This window comes from Trachinotus anak, unplaced genomic scaffold (assembly GCF_046630095.1).
Source record: "Trachinotus anak isolate AG129_WGS33_773 ecotype Australia unplaced genomic scaffold, CSIRO_AGI_Tana_v1 ptg000032l, whole genome shotgun sequence".
In the NCBI taxonomy this organism is placed as follows: domain Eukaryota; kingdom Metazoa; phylum Chordata; class Actinopteri; order Carangiformes; family Carangidae; genus Trachinotus; species Trachinotus anak.
Genome location: NW_027273883.1, coordinates 10,087,528 through 10,107,065, shown reverse-complemented (window position 1 = coordinate 10,107,065; position 19,538 = coordinate 10,087,528). Strand labels below are relative to the sequence as shown.

The 19,538-nt window shown below is 36.6% G+C and overlaps 2 protein-coding genes across 9 annotated transcripts in view; both read right to left on the bottom strand.

Moving 5' to 3' along the window:
* Positions 1–22: 22 nt before the first annotated feature.
* LOC139613868 (nectin-4-like) lies at positions 23–6,952 on the bottom strand. Of its 8 annotated transcripts, none has more exons than XM_071470838.1 (10): positions 6,800–6,932; positions 6,505–6,693; positions 6,035–6,090; positions 4,560–5,112; positions 4,304–4,376; positions 3,767–4,108; positions 3,182–3,284; positions 2,094–2,128; positions 1,846–1,901; positions 23–1,654 (listed from the first exon to the last, which is right to left on the bottom strand). In XM_071470838.1, the coding sequence occupies exons 5-10, from the start codon at positions 4,365–4,367 to the stop codon at positions 1,520–1,522; spliced, it is 735 nt and encodes a 244-aa protein (XP_071326939.1). In that variant the 5' UTR covers positions 4,368–4,376; positions 4,560–5,112; positions 6,035–6,090; positions 6,505–6,693; positions 6,800–6,932; the 3' UTR covers positions 23–1,519. The 8 variants fall into 8 exon arrangements, with proteins under 8 accessions (XP_071326939.1, XP_071326933.1, XP_071326934.1 ...); XM_071470832.1 differs by having other exon boundaries at positions 4,810–5,112; XM_071470833.1 differs by having other exon boundaries at positions 4,810–5,112; positions 6,505–6,585; positions 6,800–6,854.
* Positions 6,953–7,297: 345 nt separating this feature from the next.
* Positions 7,298–19,538, bottom strand: part of LOC139612917 (hemicentin-1-like) — a 34,720-nt gene continuing 22,479 nt past the window's right edge. Inside the window, exons 20-30 of the mRNA XM_071469071.1 lie at positions 18,317–18,571; positions 18,101–18,221; positions 17,784–17,815; positions 17,568–17,653; positions 16,913–16,917; positions 11,240–11,409; positions 10,726–11,055; positions 9,748–10,023; positions 9,361–9,609; positions 9,142–9,228; positions 7,298–9,021 (exon numbers count right to left, since the gene is read on the bottom strand). Of these exons, the coding sequence (XP_071325172.1) occupies positions 9,155–9,228; positions 9,361–9,609; positions 9,748–10,023; positions 10,726–11,055; positions 11,240–11,409; positions 16,913–16,917; positions 17,568–17,653; positions 17,784–17,815; positions 18,101–18,221; positions 18,317–18,571 (1,598 nt within the window). The 3' untranslated portion in view covers positions 7,298–9,021; positions 9,142–9,154. The remainder of the gene's footprint in view (positions 9,022–9,141; positions 9,229–9,360; positions 9,610–9,747; positions 10,024–10,725; positions 11,056–11,239; positions 11,410–16,912; positions 16,918–17,567; positions 17,654–17,783; positions 17,816–18,100; positions 18,222–18,316; positions 18,572–19,538) is intronic.

Sequence of the window (19,538 nt, the reverse complement as noted above, 5' to 3'; positions counted from 1 at the left end):
GATGAGCAACTGCTGATTGATATGATGTGGGAAAATGCAAAACTTTATTAAGCAACAGCCAATAACAAAGTTACATTCTAAGAAAAAGTCAAGGTAAGATACAGAATCCATCTACAGGACACGCGTATTTCAAAAGGTTTACATTAATTGTAACCAGTTTTCTTTAGCCCTGACTTGCACACACCCCCAGCACATTTTAGAAAAATAAATATAAGTACTTCACCCGGCGAAAAGATGATTATGTTTTCACATGTTCTGACAACACAGTGAGTGTAGCAGATATCTCACACCCACAACATGACACTGTCAGGAAATGCAGTTTCAAAGCCACCAGGTGAGACACAGTGACTGTTGGCAATGTTCAGTGATGGTTTGCACCTCTACACAATTTGCAAACCATATTTTGTCACCTTTTTACATGAGGCGTGCTCAGACTTTAACACCCATAAACACAGTTGTGACATTAACACCGAGCAGTGCCCTGGACAAGACACCCAAAGCAGACAGAGTACAGGGTGATACTGCAGTATCTGTGTTCTCACATATAGTACTGTATCATGAGACGCAATTCTTGAATTTGGTTTAAAATTACTGTAGGTAAGTTAGAGGTAACAGACAGAATTAGGAAAGAACAGCAATTTGAAAGAGTACAACCACTCCATCCTTCCTCTTTGACTCAAACTCTAACTCTAAATAAGGCTCATGTGAAAATGCTGGGTAGTAACTGAGTTAGAGAAAGAGAGACACACCATAGTCTCTAAACATCATGATTGTCTGATTAGTTGAGAAACTCACAGTAAACACTTTCATTAGTTTAAAATACTGACATGTCATACTGGTTTTTGCATTGGTGACTTAGTTCTTCATTTGTGCAACTTCCCACTTCCCTTGTCTTTCTATCTCTGTCCTTTGATGGTCACCAAAGGAGGAACACGAACTCTGTGCAATGAAATCTAATGTCATCATGGAACAGCACTTGTCTGTCAGGGGATTTACAGATCCATAGCTGGAACTGTCTTCATCACAGAAAATATATTTACACTGAAACACAGTTAGATTTGATCGTGGTGGATATGGTCCAACTGTGATGACTCAAGCCATGCTAGCACAGTGCAAGGGTTTTCTTCCGTTGCAAGTTCACTTAAGTTTGTGATCGAATACTTGCAAAACCTAAGACATTCCTCAAATGTTTGCATGCTAACATGCCAAAGCAACACAGTGAAATGGTAAGCACTGTACCTTCTAAAAATCACAGCCTCACAGAGACACCAGCATGGCTGTAGACACTTAGTCTTGTTGTTTAAGGACTGTGCCACTGATCAAAGCTCTGATAACAGGTCTTTTATATCTCCTGTATATCTCCTGTGTTTCCTGTAGAGGAAATGCAAGTCAACCCCTGGTTTGACATAGGCCCATTAAAAGAAAAAAAAACCTATGTGAGAGCATCAAAAGAAGGTGCAGATGATCTATTGATACATGTCTAGATACGCTGAACTTTAAAAGTTTTTTTTTTTTTTTTTCATAATTTGGGCTTCTGGCCCAGAACAACCTTGGCGTATGTGACATCAGCATACATGGTCTCTGTGTGTTGGTTATTGGATGAGGGTGTCCCCTCGCTGAATGGTTTGAACTTGACGTCGGAGTAGACCACATCCTACGAGTGAGAGAGAGAGAAAATATAAACATGGAGACCCACTTGCTCATTTGTATCGTCATTATGTTGCTTTCCTAAAACAACAACCATCTCTTCTTCTTATCACAACCAGAGAGTAAACAAACTTTATCTGACTTCAACTTCTCCAGCTTTAATTCAGAGATGCAGCTTCCAACCAACTCTGAGCTCACCTGGTCTTTTACAATAAAGGATGGCCTGGCTGCATCTGTCGCCGTACCACCTGTATCTGAGACAGACAGACAAAACAGCTTTACTCAAAGAAACGGACAACAACAAAAGATGATAATAAATATGATAATATAAAAGATAAATTAACCAGCTGTTTGGAAAATCACACTTGCAAGTCACTTAGGATAAAAGCATGTGCCAAATGAGTGAATGTAAATGTAAGAATGAGGAACTTGTGCTTTGTTCTTACCAATGAAGACCTGGTGTCTGACTGAAGAATCACGCCTGAGTAAAGGAATCAAAAGTGCTGCCATTATTTTTTCTTGCATGGGATTATCTGATTTAGGCAGTGAGTTTTCTTTCCAATCCGAGAAACTAGGGCTGCAACTAATGATTTTTTTATTGATTAATCTTCATATTTTTTTGATTAACTGATTAATTATTTAGTCTATGAATATTCAAAAGAAGAAAAAGAAAATACATTTTCAATCATAAGTCCATATCAAAAAATATTCAGTTTACAAAGATGTAAAACAAAGAAAAGCAGCAAAGTTTCTATTGCAGAAGCTGCAACCAGACAATATTTTGGCTTATTTTATTTTTGGCTTTATTTTTCTGTCGACCAACTGATCAGTTAATTGACAAATCATTTCAGCTCTACCGGAAAACATTTTCTGTTACTGAATATCCCTGTGTAAGTAAAGCTGATGCTGTGACAAACCTATGAAAGGCAGCACCTTTTACTTTTTGGATGGACCGGACTTTTGCTACCAATAAATATTAAAACATGTTTAAAAAAAGAGAGAGTAAGAATTATCTTAAATGTCTATTTTAACAAAATTTAGGATTAGGACAAGTTAAAAAATAAACAGATCTCAGTAAAATAGAAAAGTATAGAATTACGTGTCTGAAAAATGTGGAGTATTATAGATAAATTCAAAAGAGTTAAATAAAGTAAAACTGAATCAAAATAAAAAATACATCATGTTTAGTTTTTCATATGCACACATGGCTTGTTCCTGTAATTTGTCACCCATCAGTACGGTAGATGTACAGAGACACACACACACACACACACACACACACACACACACACACATATCAGCAAATACTAAAATAGAGAAGATAATCATCCTCATTAGTCCAGCATCTGCAGTGAAGCTGTTAAATATAACCCTCAACATGAAATCATTTGTTAAAAATATGTATTAAAGGATGATTAATGTTGATATATTACTAACATCGTATGACATAAGAGTCTTGATTATTGGAAGAGGTTTCTTTCTCTACAGCTTGCACTGTGTACTCCTACACAAAATACACGTCAGAGACACACACCTTCTGATGAAAAACCAGTAAGCAACGGTTGCCATGATCCCAACCAGCAGAATGACAACAATCACTATGGCAGAAACCATCCCCGGTGATAACGGCATCTGTTCTGAGAGAAGAAACATGACTGTGGTTAATCCTGTGTGTGTCTATCGTGAAATTATTTTTAAGTTCATTTATATGACTCCAGTTATTTGAGATTAGTGGCAGTCATTAGGATGGATTTTTCATAGCAGCATAATTAGTACAGTTGAATACATGCAAGGTAATGCAGCATAATAACGCTTTAAGGGCATCTATAAGGGTCCTACTTATTTACCAAGAGAATCAGACCCATGTTATTTCTCCACTGACCAGTAAAGGACATTGGGTTTAAACAAAATCTAACCTAACATAAAAAAAATCTCCTCAGTTAGTTAATCACACAATTTTCTCATTTGTCATGATGGCAACATGGAATTTCTAATCTACACAATGAACAGAATCAAGTTGGATTAAACTTGAGTTTTTGGTTTAGGTTGGCTTGGGCATCATGTCTATACTTATATTACTTGCAGCTGCAGTTTGTGTAAAAATGCTTCACATACTCACCTCGAACTACAAGTTTGGTTGTTCCTACAAATGAACCAAGAGGGAAGGTTGCAATGGTGCACCTGTACAACCCCGCATCTCTCATTTCAACATCTTTAATTGTCAGTGATTGTTCGGTAATATCCAGTCCCCCCTTCAGAGGAGAATCAGGAATATTCACTCCAAACTGGCTACTAGAAACAACAATGGTGATTGGCTCTCCCTCTGGTTGCAGAAGATCCCATTGAACCTGTGTAATACTGGCATTTCCTGATTCTTGGATGAATTGGCATGGCAGGGTGACATCTTGCCCGAGGTATCCAGTCACTTCAGGCTGGACGTTGACTCGATGGGCCTCCAGAACTGAAGTTGATATAATGGCAGAAGGAAATGAAAAAAATAAATTCATCTAAAATTAAAATGAAAACTTAGTCTCTAAACTGTGTCTGTAAATTTTCAATTAATTTTTTTTAAATTGATATGAACCAACTATGATTATTCTACACAAAATACATAAATATGCATTGAAATCGGTCAGTTTAAAGCACTTCATCTTACCTGGGAGTAATGTGATGTAAATCAGCTTCAGCAGCATGGGAGGTGATTTACTGCAAGGTTTCATTGAGCACAACTACAAGTGGTGGATAAAATAGCAAAAGCACGTAACAATACAATACAGTAGTCGCCAGTTTAGGAGGTTCCTCTGGTACATTATCGTTAGAAAGTGAGTCACATTAAGTTAAAATACCGACTAGCACCAAGTACTTCAGAAACTCCAGAAAAATAATTTAGCATTAATAAACAGGAAACTTACTGAGCTACAGAGTTTACAGTTTCTGGCTCAGCTGTCGACAACGCTGGAAGAAAAAAAGAACCAAACTCTGCAGGAGACACGTCTCAAGATTTATGACGCTGTGTGGCAAACCGAGAAAAATCGCATTTCCGAACAGGAACATAGTCTGAACTGGTCATCACGAACAGCGATCTGCTGCAACAACGCCGCAAACACACGAAGCGACCGAGAGGAGTGTGAAGCGTCTGTGCACCTGAACAAGCACACTCACCAGCTTCTCACAGGAGCCTGCAGCTGCACATCTGTGTGACAACATAAGTGAATGAAACTGTCATCTTAAGCAGGAGAGAGGAGGGGGCAAGCGCAGGGAGAGAGGCAGATATTTTCCATCTTTAGCGCTTCAGCCCGGAATAAAACTGTGTCAAACTCTTACAGGCCGATCGCTTCTTCTTGAGTGCTCTGATTTCCATTTGAGTTTTCACCAGCCGCAGCGTGACTTCAGATGGTTGGTTTACGCACGCAGCATCCGCCAGTGAAACAGGGACCTCATGTGGTCAAATGGTGGTAATGTCTTCTGCGTGAACACGTCATGTTGAAGCTTGTGTGACTTTCCTGATTCTGCTGGATCAAATTTTCAGATCGTATCAGCAGTTATACTTGGACGTGATGTGATGCATTACAAGTAAAAGTTCTGCATCCAAAAGTGTAGATAAAAGTAAAGATGTCTTTTTTTTTTTTTATAGAAGTATGAAAAGTATTCTTACCTTTGGCCCATTGCACCATAAATCAAGGCAAAAAAAATTATATTTTGTTTTATTTCAACTCCATGTTTCTGTTTGATAGCAAATTACAAACACGCAAACGTGACTTACCCTGTTCCTGTAGTGTACAGGTTTTCTTGAGGTGAAATTAGAAATGCTGCAAATTAGTCCAAACTAGCCTCACATAGATAAATAACGTTTGATTTGATATTCTGTTTGTACATGTAATGCTTGAGATATAGTGTTTTGTAGGCGATGCTATAAATGTAGCACTTGCACAGTTCTGAAAATTATGCTCTACTATTCACAAGTACAGAGTTATATGTCAGATGTGCCATAATACCCATGATTTAGTTCCCCTTTTAAAAAAAAGGGGGGAAATTGTAAATGACAAGTGGTTAATGATTGTTGGAGATGGCATCACTTGTCTCTTCATATCAGCATCTTCAGAAGCGTGACAATCTGTGCGTTTGAAATGTTGGAGATTTGTATTTATCCAAATTCTCTGACTTATTCAACAAATGTTTTATTGTGAATATTTTAAATCAGAGCTTGACAAAATACTTGTAAAACTCATTTAGTCGACAAAGTGCTAAAGTGTCTTTGCTTTGAGGAAGTGGTGGTGGTGGGAGGGTTCAAATTAAGATAGGTGTGAGATATAAATGTATAAGAACTTTCAACTAGCTACATATTTGTAATTCGGAATATTATGTTATGTTGTGATATCAAACTCACGTATGTAAATCATGATGAAACGGGAGTGAAACACCCAACGAACTCGACAGCTACTCCTGCAGAGAGGAGGAGGATTAAAAGATTCCTTACTTGTACGTACAGTATTGAGCCATGATGATTGTCAGTGCTTTCTGTAGCTTCTTTCATTGTGTTACATAATCCACCTCTACTTTAATAAAACACACTCATTTTATTCATTCCAGTGGCTGATGGAGAAGGTCTTCTTTAGTTCTAATTTATTTCTTCCCAATTTATCACAAGGTTTCAACTGACAGTGCATAAGAAGTGTGGGAGTTTTATCATCACATAATGCTGTTTGGCTTCATTCTTCTGTATCGAACATGTGGACATGAATTTATTACCCTCGGCTTCAGGGTTATAGATTTTGACTTTCCATTGTGACTGATAAGATAAGACTGAACAGTACCTCTATCATGATGACGAGTGTGACTGGAGCGTGATGTAGTTACCTGTGTCCTTGTAGTTTGCCCATTTCTGTTGTTTCCAGCTTCATGTAGACCTACGTTCACATTCAGGCCAGTAAAGAGCAGCTGAATCAGAAAAGTTCAGAATATTGAACGATGACTTTATAATCGATGAATAGAACGAATTTGACACAGGTTTGCAGTTGTATTGGATGTGTCCGTGATTTTGTTCCCCTTTGTAGAAAAGAAGGTGAAGCTTTAAGTAGGAAGCTGTTGCAACACTTTTACAGATTTTTACCATCACGTGCAGTCTGTCAGTCAAAAGTACAGCTCACCTCACCTGACAGTGTTGGTTGAGATTCTGGATGATACCAGTGTTTAAGAAACAAAAGAGCATACAGCAGAACAGTGCATTAATTTAAGGCCTCGCACCAGTAACCACATGTCAAACCTCTTGAGGAAAACTGCATCTCACAAAAGTGATGTATAATTATCTCCACCAATCAGAGTTGCCATCTAAATTAGTCTCAGGTGTTTAACGGGGTAATCAGGTCAAGGATGCAAAGCTTTGCCTGTTTCAGCCGGTCGATCTCACCTTGTTGCCTGCATCTTGATTCCTAGTCTACAGGGCAAGATGGGAAAATGCACGTCAAATATTTTCAGTATCACAAATGCAATAAATACAGTTCTGTGTCTTCATCAAATAATTCCTAAAGAACACTGAAAATCAGGTTTTATGTATACTTAATAATAATAATGATCTGTTATTATGCCAGCTGTGTAAGTTTCACTTTCAGTCATATTTAGGTTCTTAAGAAGCCACACAGATCAGATCAGATTTACTCAGTAAAAGAAAAAAATTGCAAATTATCTTAAAACATTTATTTCAAATTTTGTTCTGTAGACAAGAATGCTATTTGGTGCAAAGTAGACTCAATCATCTTGTAAATGTACACAGTCATTTCTTCAGCAAGGTCATTTCTTATCTTGGCAGCTTACTATATTGTATCTATTTAAACACCATTTTGTACAACACAAGATGCATATAGTACTTTATATAGTTTGATATGCTAAAAAAATTATAAATGGTGCGGTACAATCATACCTGCATATCATCACCTGCACAAACTCATATACATGCCACTGACATACACTTATATCACATAACTTCAACAACTTCAAAATATTTTTGTGGTCAATGGAAACTCAGTGCTGATACTCAGAGGCTGGGAGTCAGGGTTAAGCTCATAATGTTTGCAACTGTGCAACTGTGAAGCAACACTGTGGAACTTGTTGTCACCCAGAATGGGAAGTCTAAGTCTTTACACAACAACTTCCTGGAAAAAAAAAAAACAGTCACACGTATGACCTTAAATATTTCACTGCCTGGACATGAACAAAGTCTGACAGAATTATACAAACAAGACTAGGTCAAAACCTAACATATGGCTCCACCACATCATAGTTTGTTCACATTCTGCCTAGTGTCAGCCTGTTTCAGCCCTCTATCTGTTTGCTTATGTCCTGCTCTCTGTGCTCACACATACAGCATTTTAACTGAGTTTCCAATAAAGCTGTTCTCATTTAGTTGTTTTTCAGTTTCTGTTGTCAAACAACAGAACAAGTATGAAATAGATGCATAATACATGTTAACTTCCAAGCCATTAATGAGCTGCTGAACTGCTGGGTTAATATGTACATATACTGTAGATACATATGTATTTACAGTGCACAGTTTAAGTGAACTACAATGCACATTTGAAGCGCATCTTGAGAGGAGACATATACTAGTTTTATACCTAGTATTTTTAGAAAAAAAGTCTCTAAATCTAGTCACAAATGTGTTATGTTGGCAACACTGCAGCCTGTAAATAGCCTCCTCCTAGAAACAGTTTGTGCTACTTCATTTTGAAAGAGCAACGACCAATGGGGGACCTCCAACACGGTCACGTGGTGTTCGGCTGACAAATGGTGGAATTATGATCAGTCAGTCAGCGACATTTGTGGTTATAGAGTTGGCCTTGCTGTTATGGTCCAGCCAAAAAAGGTATTTAGATACAAAAAACATAAATTTAACTTTCCCTTAAGACTGATGACCTGGGATGCTAAATGGTTTCAAAAATAAACTCACAATCCCTGGAGTGTTTCACCTCTATAGTGAACTTTTCTCTGTCTATAAATCACCATGACCTTTTGTTCAAAACAAGTTTCATTATCACAGCTGTATTTGTTGACCCAGTTGTGGATATACAGACTTTTATTTGCACTCTTATACCCACATATTTGAAATATAGCACACACAGAATGTGAGACATAAATCCAGCTGGTGCTGATATCAACAACAAAGCAATAAACAGGATTATTAATGTAATGATGGCAGTATCTTCTTACATTTTCTGTTTCCACAATTGTATCTGATTAACGATTTAAATGACTTTTAGCTTTGTCCCAGGGATGACAAGTTGCATGATCGAAGTCTCTTGGTTTACAATGATATTTCACGTGTCAGTACATTCTGGTTTGTTTTAATCAGGATCCGAAACACACCAGGGAGGGGAGAATCTGAGAAAAGATATAAAGCCCTGTAAATTAACATTACAACAAAAAAGAAGACAGTCAAGAAGTCAAATTTGAACAATACAGACATATCATAAGTTATTAATTTCAACGGTCATATCCCACCTGCCACTTCCTCTTACATTAACCCTCTCAGAGTCAGTGCACTGGTCACCAGCACTGAAAATGACCAGCAGGGAGCAGTGCAGGATGCTTCACAGAGTAAAGAGAACAACAATTAGTAACACTCGAAATGTCACTTGGCTCTAAGATGCATGTATTACTGACAAAATTACCATGATATTTAGGAAAAATAAATTCATGCATCACTTTCTGGTTTCTTACCTCTTAGATTTAGAACTGTGGAGTTTTCCAGCATGGTCACCATATTTCTGGCAGTGCAAGTGTAATTCCCTGTGTTTTCTGCCCCCAACCTCTCTATAATATACACAGAGTTATTAGTCTGAGTCTCGTTGCCGTTGAACATCCAGCTGAAGTTTGCTGGTGGGACAGAGTCTGCTGTGCACTGCAGTGTCACTCTCTGACCAGGCGGAGCCGCTGATGGTCCGATAATTGATATGTTGTATGGTCCAACTACACAGAGAAAAGAAATGTATAGTATTAGGGCTCTAGAGTTCAGACCTGTACCTAAATGTCTTGCAAAAAAATCAAGAGCTAATATCCAAAGACTTCAACAAATACTGGGCTGGGCCTGCAGTGAACAGTGCTCACAGTTGACAGTGAGTCTATGGGCCACAGTCATGGTGCTGACTGGGTTGCTGACTCGACACTGGTAGGTGCCATGGTTGGAGAAGTGAACAGGTTGTATGGACACTGTCCTGTTGTCCATGGAGAAGCTGAGTCGACTGCTGGGATGGAGGAGCTGGCCGTCTTTCATCCAGATCCTGGTGCTGACGTTGCCAAAGGCCTCACAGGTGAGGTTGGCAGAGCTTTTATCTTCTATCAGGATGTCTGTGGGGCTGTGGATGGTGGCTCCTGTTATCAGTGCTGACAGAACACAAAGAGTCTCCATCCAATTAAAAACTGACATAAAGATGATTCTGATCTTTAAAATTGGCTACGTGGGACATATTCCCTTGTCACTTTATATAGATTTTGCTCTGAAGTAATAGTCAGTTGTCACAGCTGGACGAACCGCCCCATTGTCACCTGTATTCCAGCTGTTACAATTACAGATGTGATCATAAACACTATCATTGTGTTGGTATTTACAGTATCAGACAAATCTTTAAGTGTCTGACATTTTAAAATTGCATTTGTTGTTGAATGAAGCAATTTCTACAATTCTTTCAATTCAAACGTGGCAAATAGGAAAAAACTAACAAATAAAATAAAACAAATAAAAACAAGCAAAAAAACTTTATTCAACTCCTCATGGTCTCAAAAAAATATTGAATTTAAAAGTTTAATGCAATAAAAGCTTGATAATGTTTGAATTCAGTCTGTGTTCACCCCATGTAATGATTTGACTGTGCCTTATCAGGAGGTGAGGATTTAAATAGAGAGATTTCTTTATAAATATAAAGTTTTATATTCATGTAAATTATTTTCATGTTTAAAAATAAACGTGCTAAAATGTGCTTTGACGACATACTCATCACTCAGTTTAGAGGGGTTGTTACCCTTTTTCAAAAGTCAGACATGATCTTTTTAACAATTATTTTAACATCACTACCACAGAACACCCACCATACACATTCAGAGTGGTCCTCCCCAGTTTCTGCAGCCCTCCGTCTGGCATGATTGTAACAGTGTACTCCCCGCTGTCTTCCAGCGCCAGGTTTCTGAGCTCCAGGGTTCCTGTGGCTCGATCTAATGAGATCCTGTTGACATATTCGGGCTCTGTGATGTTGGAGCTGGTGGAGGTGATGATGTTCCCCTCTTTGAAGCTCCAGCTGACGGAGAGGAATGGCTTATCAGGAGGTGTGAGGGTAGTGGTGAACTTCATTTTGCCTGTCACAGCTGCATTCAGAGGTCCTGGGGGTAAGATACCCTCACCCACACACATACCTAAGTAACCTAAAGAAGAGATTGAGAGCAGCATTGTAATACTACAGAAAGTGCTCTGAGTCCAATGTGGCATTTATGCTCATGATGAACAATATTCAGTATGTAACATATATGATGTGGTATAACTCATTAAATCAGCTTGTAAACTATCAACACAAATGTCTATAAAAATATCATCTGAATTTAACTCTACCTGACAAAACAAGCGTCACAGCAGCCCCGAGCATCTTCTTGTCCATAGTGAACAATGACTTATGTAATGTTGTCTCAGAGTCTTCTCCCACACCAAAAACACAGAGAGTCACAGGTGCTCCTGCTCTTTTATTGTCGCACACGCACAGTGCAGGGCTGACTCCATCCCCCCTATTCAGTAATGAAAAGCACAAACAGTGTCTTTACGATGCCCCTGTGTACATACACCAAAATGCCTTCAGGCGTACATGTTCAGTCAGGAGTCACTGTACACAGACTTGGATTGACTCTGTTGGGCTCATTTGTTTTTGTAGACATGTCTTTTGATCAGACGAATGGTGGTCGCCTGTCTTTGAAGAACAATCAACCATATCTTCTGATTTTGCTTCACAATTCTGACAGGAAAAGAAGAAATCAGAGTAATTAACAGCCACCCAATAGCTCAACAAATGTAATCTCTCTCAGCCATGCCTCGACATGATCTTGGTGATTATATGGCTTTGAACAGATTTTCCCTTTATAGTGCAATTTCAACACAATTATATATGATGAGGGAACATCATCTTTTATCAATCAGCTAGTCGAGAGAGGCAATGAGATTTTAAAAAAATGTGTGTTATACTTTTGCTGAAGATCCTATCATGCTGGAGGCCTCTTCAATAAAGCAACTCATATACTTCAAGTTAGTCGTAAAATCATTTCCCCTTTTATTCATAAGAGCAAATCAAATCCAGAAAATGCCAGAGAGAAGTAATCTACACAATTAATAATAAGAAAAATTATCACAATGATCTAATGCGCAAATCAATACATCATTTGTTGCATTCAAGGTCATGTAATTCCTTAACATGTAATTCCCAATCAAATTATGAATGTTGAATCAAATTAACATGTTAAATTAATTTTTAAGATCTCTAACTGAAACAAACTGTGTGGATACAGTGGAAGCGAACCAGATAGATCATATATGCATTTATATTTTGACCTATTCAACCAGAATTCATCAAACACACAAAGTAAATGTAATGTATTTAGCCAGCGTCATACAGTTTTGGTTTTGAAGAGGCTGACCACTGGTCTGAGAAGCTTTTCATAATATGGACCTAGAAGATCACTGATTTAATTTTAAGGAGTGCTGCACTACTTTTTCTGTATTATTAGGGAAGCATTTTATCAGCATTTGCTATAGATTCCTTGGATTAGTAATGCATTAATTAAACAACAGATGTTTACCCTCAAATGGGGACCTTGGGGATGCAGGATAAGGACATAAGCCTCAGCACAAATGTAAAATTAGATTAAAATTAGCTAGTTGTGAATATGAATGTATTAGGCTATGTTATGCATATACAGTAAATATAAGTAGCAGAGTTCTGAGTCATGGTGATGGTGGTTTTCTTGGTGATGCAGGGCTGTGCATCAGTTTTATGAGCTCCTCAGTAAGTGGTTTTGGTCTCTTGTGTTTGAGAAGCAGCAGTGAGCCGTAGCATTCCTGGAGAAGGAGGATCAAAGACATCTAGCAGACACTCAGCCTCCTTCACACAGCTTTACAAACAGGTTGTTGGCTTCAGTGTCTGAATTTTAAATTGGAAAAAAAAGATGGAGATATTTAATAGAGTGCCTAAATATGTTTGTGTTTTTTTTGGTTTTTTTCTTTTTATAATACTATAGCTGAAACAATGAGGTATTGACAATGTGTCACATGTGTCTATAACCCCTGACATGTGAATGTACAGTACGGGAGATGAAACATCAGTCAGGGATGTGTCACCAACATACAGAGTGGGTTTCATAACATGTGTTCACTCTGTAACAAAGTGCTTTTGTCAGTGGCATTTATCTATAAGGTTACTCAGCCCTTCCTGTTACAACATACTGGGAGTGATGGAGTTAATGTTGCTCATTAGCCACTGCGTGATTGATAACAGATCACGTCCTTCATCTGGAGAAGTGGTTTTCAATGTTTTTGGCTTGTGACTCCATAAAAAACTAAAATGTTCCTGTTTTGGTCTTTTTCATTTAAATATGTGGGAATTAGATATAAAAGACTATTTTAGCAATGATAGCAGAAAAGTCCAAACAATGTAAAAAAAATTTCCAAAGTGGAAAATGCTGCAAATTCCTTTTCTGTTCAATCATTTCACAACACCTCAGACTCAGACTAAATAGAATTTCTACCATATTTAGAGGTGCTGTTCCATAACTGTAATTTTTTTTTTTTAACTCATACCATGTCTTTATATACGATCAAAACTAAATCAAGCACTCACTGTTACTACTACTACTACTACTATTACCATGTCCTACTATTTTTATTTCTTTTTACAAAGCTGAATTTTGCAACTGAAATTCAATAAAGAAACTTGAAGTTTAATGTGATATGAAATGCATTCTCCACACGTGGAGTCATGCTACATCTCTGTAAATTTTTTATGAGAGAGAATAGATTCTTTGGCTATTTTCCAAGTCTATAAATATGTCACAGTAAATCTACTGTAATGTTAATAGAAGACATTGTTAACAGGCAGACAGTTTACTCTCAAAACCAAACCTCCTTTTTCAATATAAAGACTAACAGTCTCTGTGCTCAGTTTCTGGAAGCTGTGTAAATATAGAAATACACTGTTTTAAGATAAGATGTTTTAAGATAAAGGGAAAAAAATAGGTGGGTAAATAAATACCCACCAAATCCAAGGTGACATAGTCAGATATCCAAAGAGATTCAGTTTACTTTTATATTTGACAAGCAAAAAAAATCCTCACATATGTACGGAAGCCCAGGATTTACATCTTTGGCAAAAAAAAAAAAAAACACTTAACTTTGTGAAAATTAGATGTATGTGTTTGATTTTGATGAAAGGATAGGATAAATGCCATTTAAAAGTCTCAACTTCTTAGATCTTACAACTAGGTTGACCTGTGACCTCTACAGAGTGTAGCTACTGCCAAGCCTTATCTGTTAGTGTAGTTGTTATATGAGTTAATATTTTACAGCTGAAAAAAGCCACTGTTTTGTATCTGAGAAAGTCCTCAATATTGGTCCTCAATAATAAATTATGTCACCTGGCTGACATGAACCAAACTAGAGAACATTGTATTTAAGTGTTATGGCCAAATGTAGTTTAAAACAGTATATTTATGGACTACTGATTTATTTTTATTTCTTTAATAGTCTGCTGGTGTGTTTTTGAACACTGTCACAATTATTTATGATGGTTTGTTGGCATCGTCTATTACCATCTTTATACATTTATACTATAGGTTATTGGAGGTTCACTTAGATAGGCCTTAAAAACACACTATGAATTCAGCAAGAGCTGTAGACCTGTCAAAAATGTTAATTACCCCTGTCCTTGGCCTGGTCTGCCCGAACCTTGTAGATGAATCATTTAACTGTCTAGGAGTAATGGCCTAATAATAATAAAAAGATGATAAGATCTCACCTTACAGCAGGTCAGTAGTAACTACTACAGATGGCTTATTGACTTATTGTGTCCTGCCAAAATGGCTCGATACACATGTACACATCTGTTTAAGGTTCAAATTCATAGCTACATATTCTCAGTGATAAATAACTGACAAAGTCCAACTATTTCTACACAACTGGAGTCATAAAATATTTATCACAGATGTAAATTATGAACTCAGACAACTCTGAAACACTACACATCTGTGAAGCCGAGTTAAAATGATTAACAGGGCTAATTTTCCATCTGAAACTACACACAGCACTGGGAGCTTTTTCAAGATGCATTAGTATTTAACATAGATTTCTAAACTTGCAATGTAATGTCATAGTATAGGCACATATTAGATGAACGAGATGTTTTTCTCTGTTAATTTTGTAAATAATACAGTGTTTTAAAATTACTTGTTTTGATAGAAGGAACTAATACCCCACCATGTAAGTATTTGAGAAGAAAGAAAAGAAATATGTTAAATTGAACTAACTATAGTTTTCATGTTTAATGTTGCACTTTAATTATGAAATTGGTTGGCCTTGTGGTGCTGAACACAGAAACTGAGTAGACTGGTTGTTTTATTTACTGGTCACTAGTTCACCTTTTAGTCATATTTGTCTCAAACCCATCTGACAGGTAAACATTTACAGAATCAAACCCATTTTGCTGGATAAGAGCCACTGAAATTTAAACAATCAACTCAAGGTAATATTTTTTAACTAAAAAGCACTTAGAGGCCAAAAATGGGCAAAGTGATGCAATATTTTTAGACAATGCTCAAGCCAAGATTAAATTTTAGTGCATCGTGAACTGCATGTATATGCCATTAAATAAGAAGCAGAAGTAAATAAAACTTCATTTAAATAGCACTTTACAAAGACCATGTTACATTTAAATGTTTAAACCAAACCACAAATTAAATTGTGAGAGAATAAGAACAAACTGGGGTCATCAGTAAAATGCAGTTGTGATCCAGGTTGTTGCATTGTTTATAGTTGTTTATAGTGCTTAGCAAAGTGGTAAAAAAAAAAAAAAAAAAAAAAAAAAAAAGATAAACAGTTTCATATCAAAGTAGCATATCTATCTGTTCTCACCTCTGATTGCTATATGAGCTTCAAAGATAAGATTACACGAGTAATTTTCTATTATTGATTGCAGCATCATAAAACTACAAACTATAAACTTTGCTGTACAGTTGCTGCATGTCTTCGCCAAGCAGGGTGGGGACTGTATGACAAACTAAAGACATCATGTTAAATTAGGTAGTAAAATCTTACACATTGGTCATCGCTTTGATACTGATCTAACATCTTGACACTTACCTCGTAAAATTTGATAAGATGAGGCTTTAATGACTTGAATGGAAAAAATAACTCAGTGCACAAACGGTCAAACAGTCCACAGCTGAGGGTGATAAATCTAGTTTACTAAAACCTCAAAGGACGTTGAAGTTCTACTTTGTGTACAACATACAACCTCATTAGTGTGACCATTGTAAAAGTAAAATCCTGGACATACATATTTCAAGCTGTTTGCTCTTTATAAAGTATTTGTCTGCTGGTGTAAGATCCATGTTCAACCCTATTTTTAGTCATGCTAGTCTAGTGGATGACAATCTTGGTCTGTTTGAGTCCACCACTTTGGTCCAGAAATATCTCAACAACTACTGGATGGGTTGACATTTTGTACAGATGTTGTCCCCAGGAGATGAATCCTATTGACTTTCTTGTAGTATCACCAGCAGCTAAAACTTTTAACTTATACTGGGAAATATTTCAATATGTACTTGATGGACTGGCACCAACCTTTGTACAAATATTCATAGTCCCCCAACAATGTGTCCTAATGACTTTGGTAAAATCCTGACTTTTCCTCTAACACCACTACGAGTTTGACATTTGGGGGGTTTGAGTAAAATGTCTTTACAGCTATAGGCCGAATTCCCATGAAACTTAGTACAGAAATTCATGTCCCCCTCAGGATAAATCGTGATAACCGTGGTGATCCATCCACTTTTCATCTCATGCCATTACCGATTTATGTTGTCTTGCTTTACATTAAGAAATTGACTGATGTCAGTGTTATCGTTGAAAACACAACAAGTGAGGGCAATGCAGTGCTGCTTCTGCAGAGATCAGGCACGTTCTTGAGATGAAGTGCACTGAGGTGAAACTGACCAAACCGTGATGAAGGATGTAATCCCAGTGAGTTACCTCACCTGAAACGAGTAAGCAGATAACAAGTAACTGCCTGTCTCATGTTTTTTTTGGATTTGTGATGGTTAAACTTGATGTTTTTCACTGTATTTGTTTTCTCTAATGCTCACCTTGGTTTATGGCACAAGTGATAGTAACAGCTTATCTTTTGTACTGATGAATGTTTAACCAGCTATGGAAACATATTCCTTTGTTTCTTTGTTTCTTTCTTAATAGAGAAGAAGACGATACTGGGTAGCCAGATGTTCAGTCTTAAAATGTTTATTAAATATATATCTATACACATAAAATGATTTACAGCTTTTGTAATATATATACATAAGTATTAACTTTGAATAAATTCTTGCAAAGCCATCACTAATTATCAAGTTACATAAAAGGTAATGCATTACAGTGCAACTAACATTAAACTCAGCACAGTGGGCTGTAATGTTCAGGCAGCAGAAAATGGTTGAGTTGAATAACTTAAAAAAAAGAAAAGAAAAGAAAAAAAATAAAACTGATTTTTTTTTAGTTTATTTTTTTAGTTTTTCATGGAATCCTCTTGCATGTGCTTTCTCATTTTTTCTGCTGCAGGAAGAAAAGTTTACACGTGATTAAAAGGATGAGTGTTTTGATCAATAGTGTGTCTACAAAAAAAGCTCAAACTCACCTTCAAAGGAGGAGAATGCAAGTCATTCTCCGCTGTTCCTGTGATCTTATACACATCTGAGTGGTTCTGCTTCACACTTAATTTTTCTAATTGGTCAGAACAGAGGTTCATTAGATCTTACACTTCATTAAGTCATTTTTATGATTTAGATACAAGTCTTTCCATTGTCAATGTCTTATTGAATAAAACAAGAACGCAGATCAGATTAATACTGACCTTTTTGATGTGCTGCATAACTGCTGTTGACTCTGAAAAATAAAAACAGGGCCTTGTTAAAATGTGGCGATAATTTCTAAGGCTGTAGTTTTTGTGTTGCTGTAATAGAAAACATTATTATAATCCGTTTTTCAAATATCTTGCTTCTCCATGATAATAATCTAACAGAGTGTAATGCAAAACCATCACATAATCACAAACTATAGATATAAGTCAAGAGACAAGTAATACATTTGCAATCTAGATAAAATTTACTTTTATATTACACAACTGGTCTGGTATTGTAGTTTTACAATCCTAATCTGTTTTATCCTTACCTTTTCCTCCTTATCAGACCGTACATAATTATTCCACTCACTGCTGCAATAAGGAGACAACATCCAGCTGTTATGATAGTAGCTGTACCAACAGCAGCTGAGCAGTCACAATCAGAGAAATCTGAAAAAAAAACTCTCTAAGAACATATTCAAAAATATAAATAATGTATTTTTGTATTTATTGTTTGTGTCAGTTTTTCTGTTTTTGTCACATACCTATGACAGTTAACTCATGATGTGCAGTTTGACTCTGCTCTGCGACAGTATTTTGAGCAGTGCAGGTGTATGTCCCGCTGTCAGAGTTTTGGCTTGATTGTATGACATACACGGCCTCATGACCAATGGTTGGCTTCCCTTTAAATAGCCAGGTAATCTTTGCTGATGGAACAGACATAGTGGAGCAGTAGAGCATTGTCAAATCTCCAACATGCACAGATTTGGGTCCCACGATAGTCACATTATCAGGTCCATCTGTAACACAACCATAGAATCATATTTTATGAAATTATTGTAGTTTGAGACATCATTTGAAATGCAACATCCTCTAGTTTGTGAAATTTTGCTTGTTTAGCATAGGACCAAAACCCAACCTAAGCTACATCAGTACTTACCTAAAAGAGTCATATTTGATGACAATAACTGGGATTTACTTTATGCTAGCACTAAGAAAATTATCATATCCCTTCTACACCTGTGTCAAATTTCAGGCCTCCAGGCCTAACCTTATAGGAGCTTTTAAGTTGTATTTTCACTAGCATCTTTAAACCTGTCTTAAAGATCTTTAAATGGAAAACTGTGCTCTTACTCTTAAATCTGAAACAGTGGAAAACACACGGGAGTGTAAAGAAGTATATATACACACACACACACACACACATATATATATATATATATATATATATATATATATACATATATATAATAGAAAATAGATTAAATGTGGAAAGACGTGATGCACATAAACCCTCTCAACCACCTGCAACTTCACATGACCATAATTTGGAATATTTTTATGAAAAACCCCTTTGATATTTTTGATCTGTGGACCCTTACGGACAAAAGGAATATAGATAATTGAGGAATGTCAGACAACTGGACTTCACAACCTTTTCAAAGGTAAGTAGTCATCACCACTTCGCTGGTTTAGCTGGTTTATGATGTTGGTAAATACAAATGAATTATGATATACTTCTCGTGGTTACTTGTGTACGGAAGCATATTGCATTACATTGAGAAAAAAAAAAACAATTGTTTTTCTGAATTAACAAGATAATTATCTCTGGAATTAGTTCAGAACCATTTTACCATTTATTCAGAAAAACAGGATTTTTCATTAAAAAGAAAACTTTTCTCAGAATCCTGAGATAATGATCTTGTTAATTCAGAAAAACAGAGCAGGTATTTTTTTGTAAGAATGCATTACGCTTCGGTAGCAAAG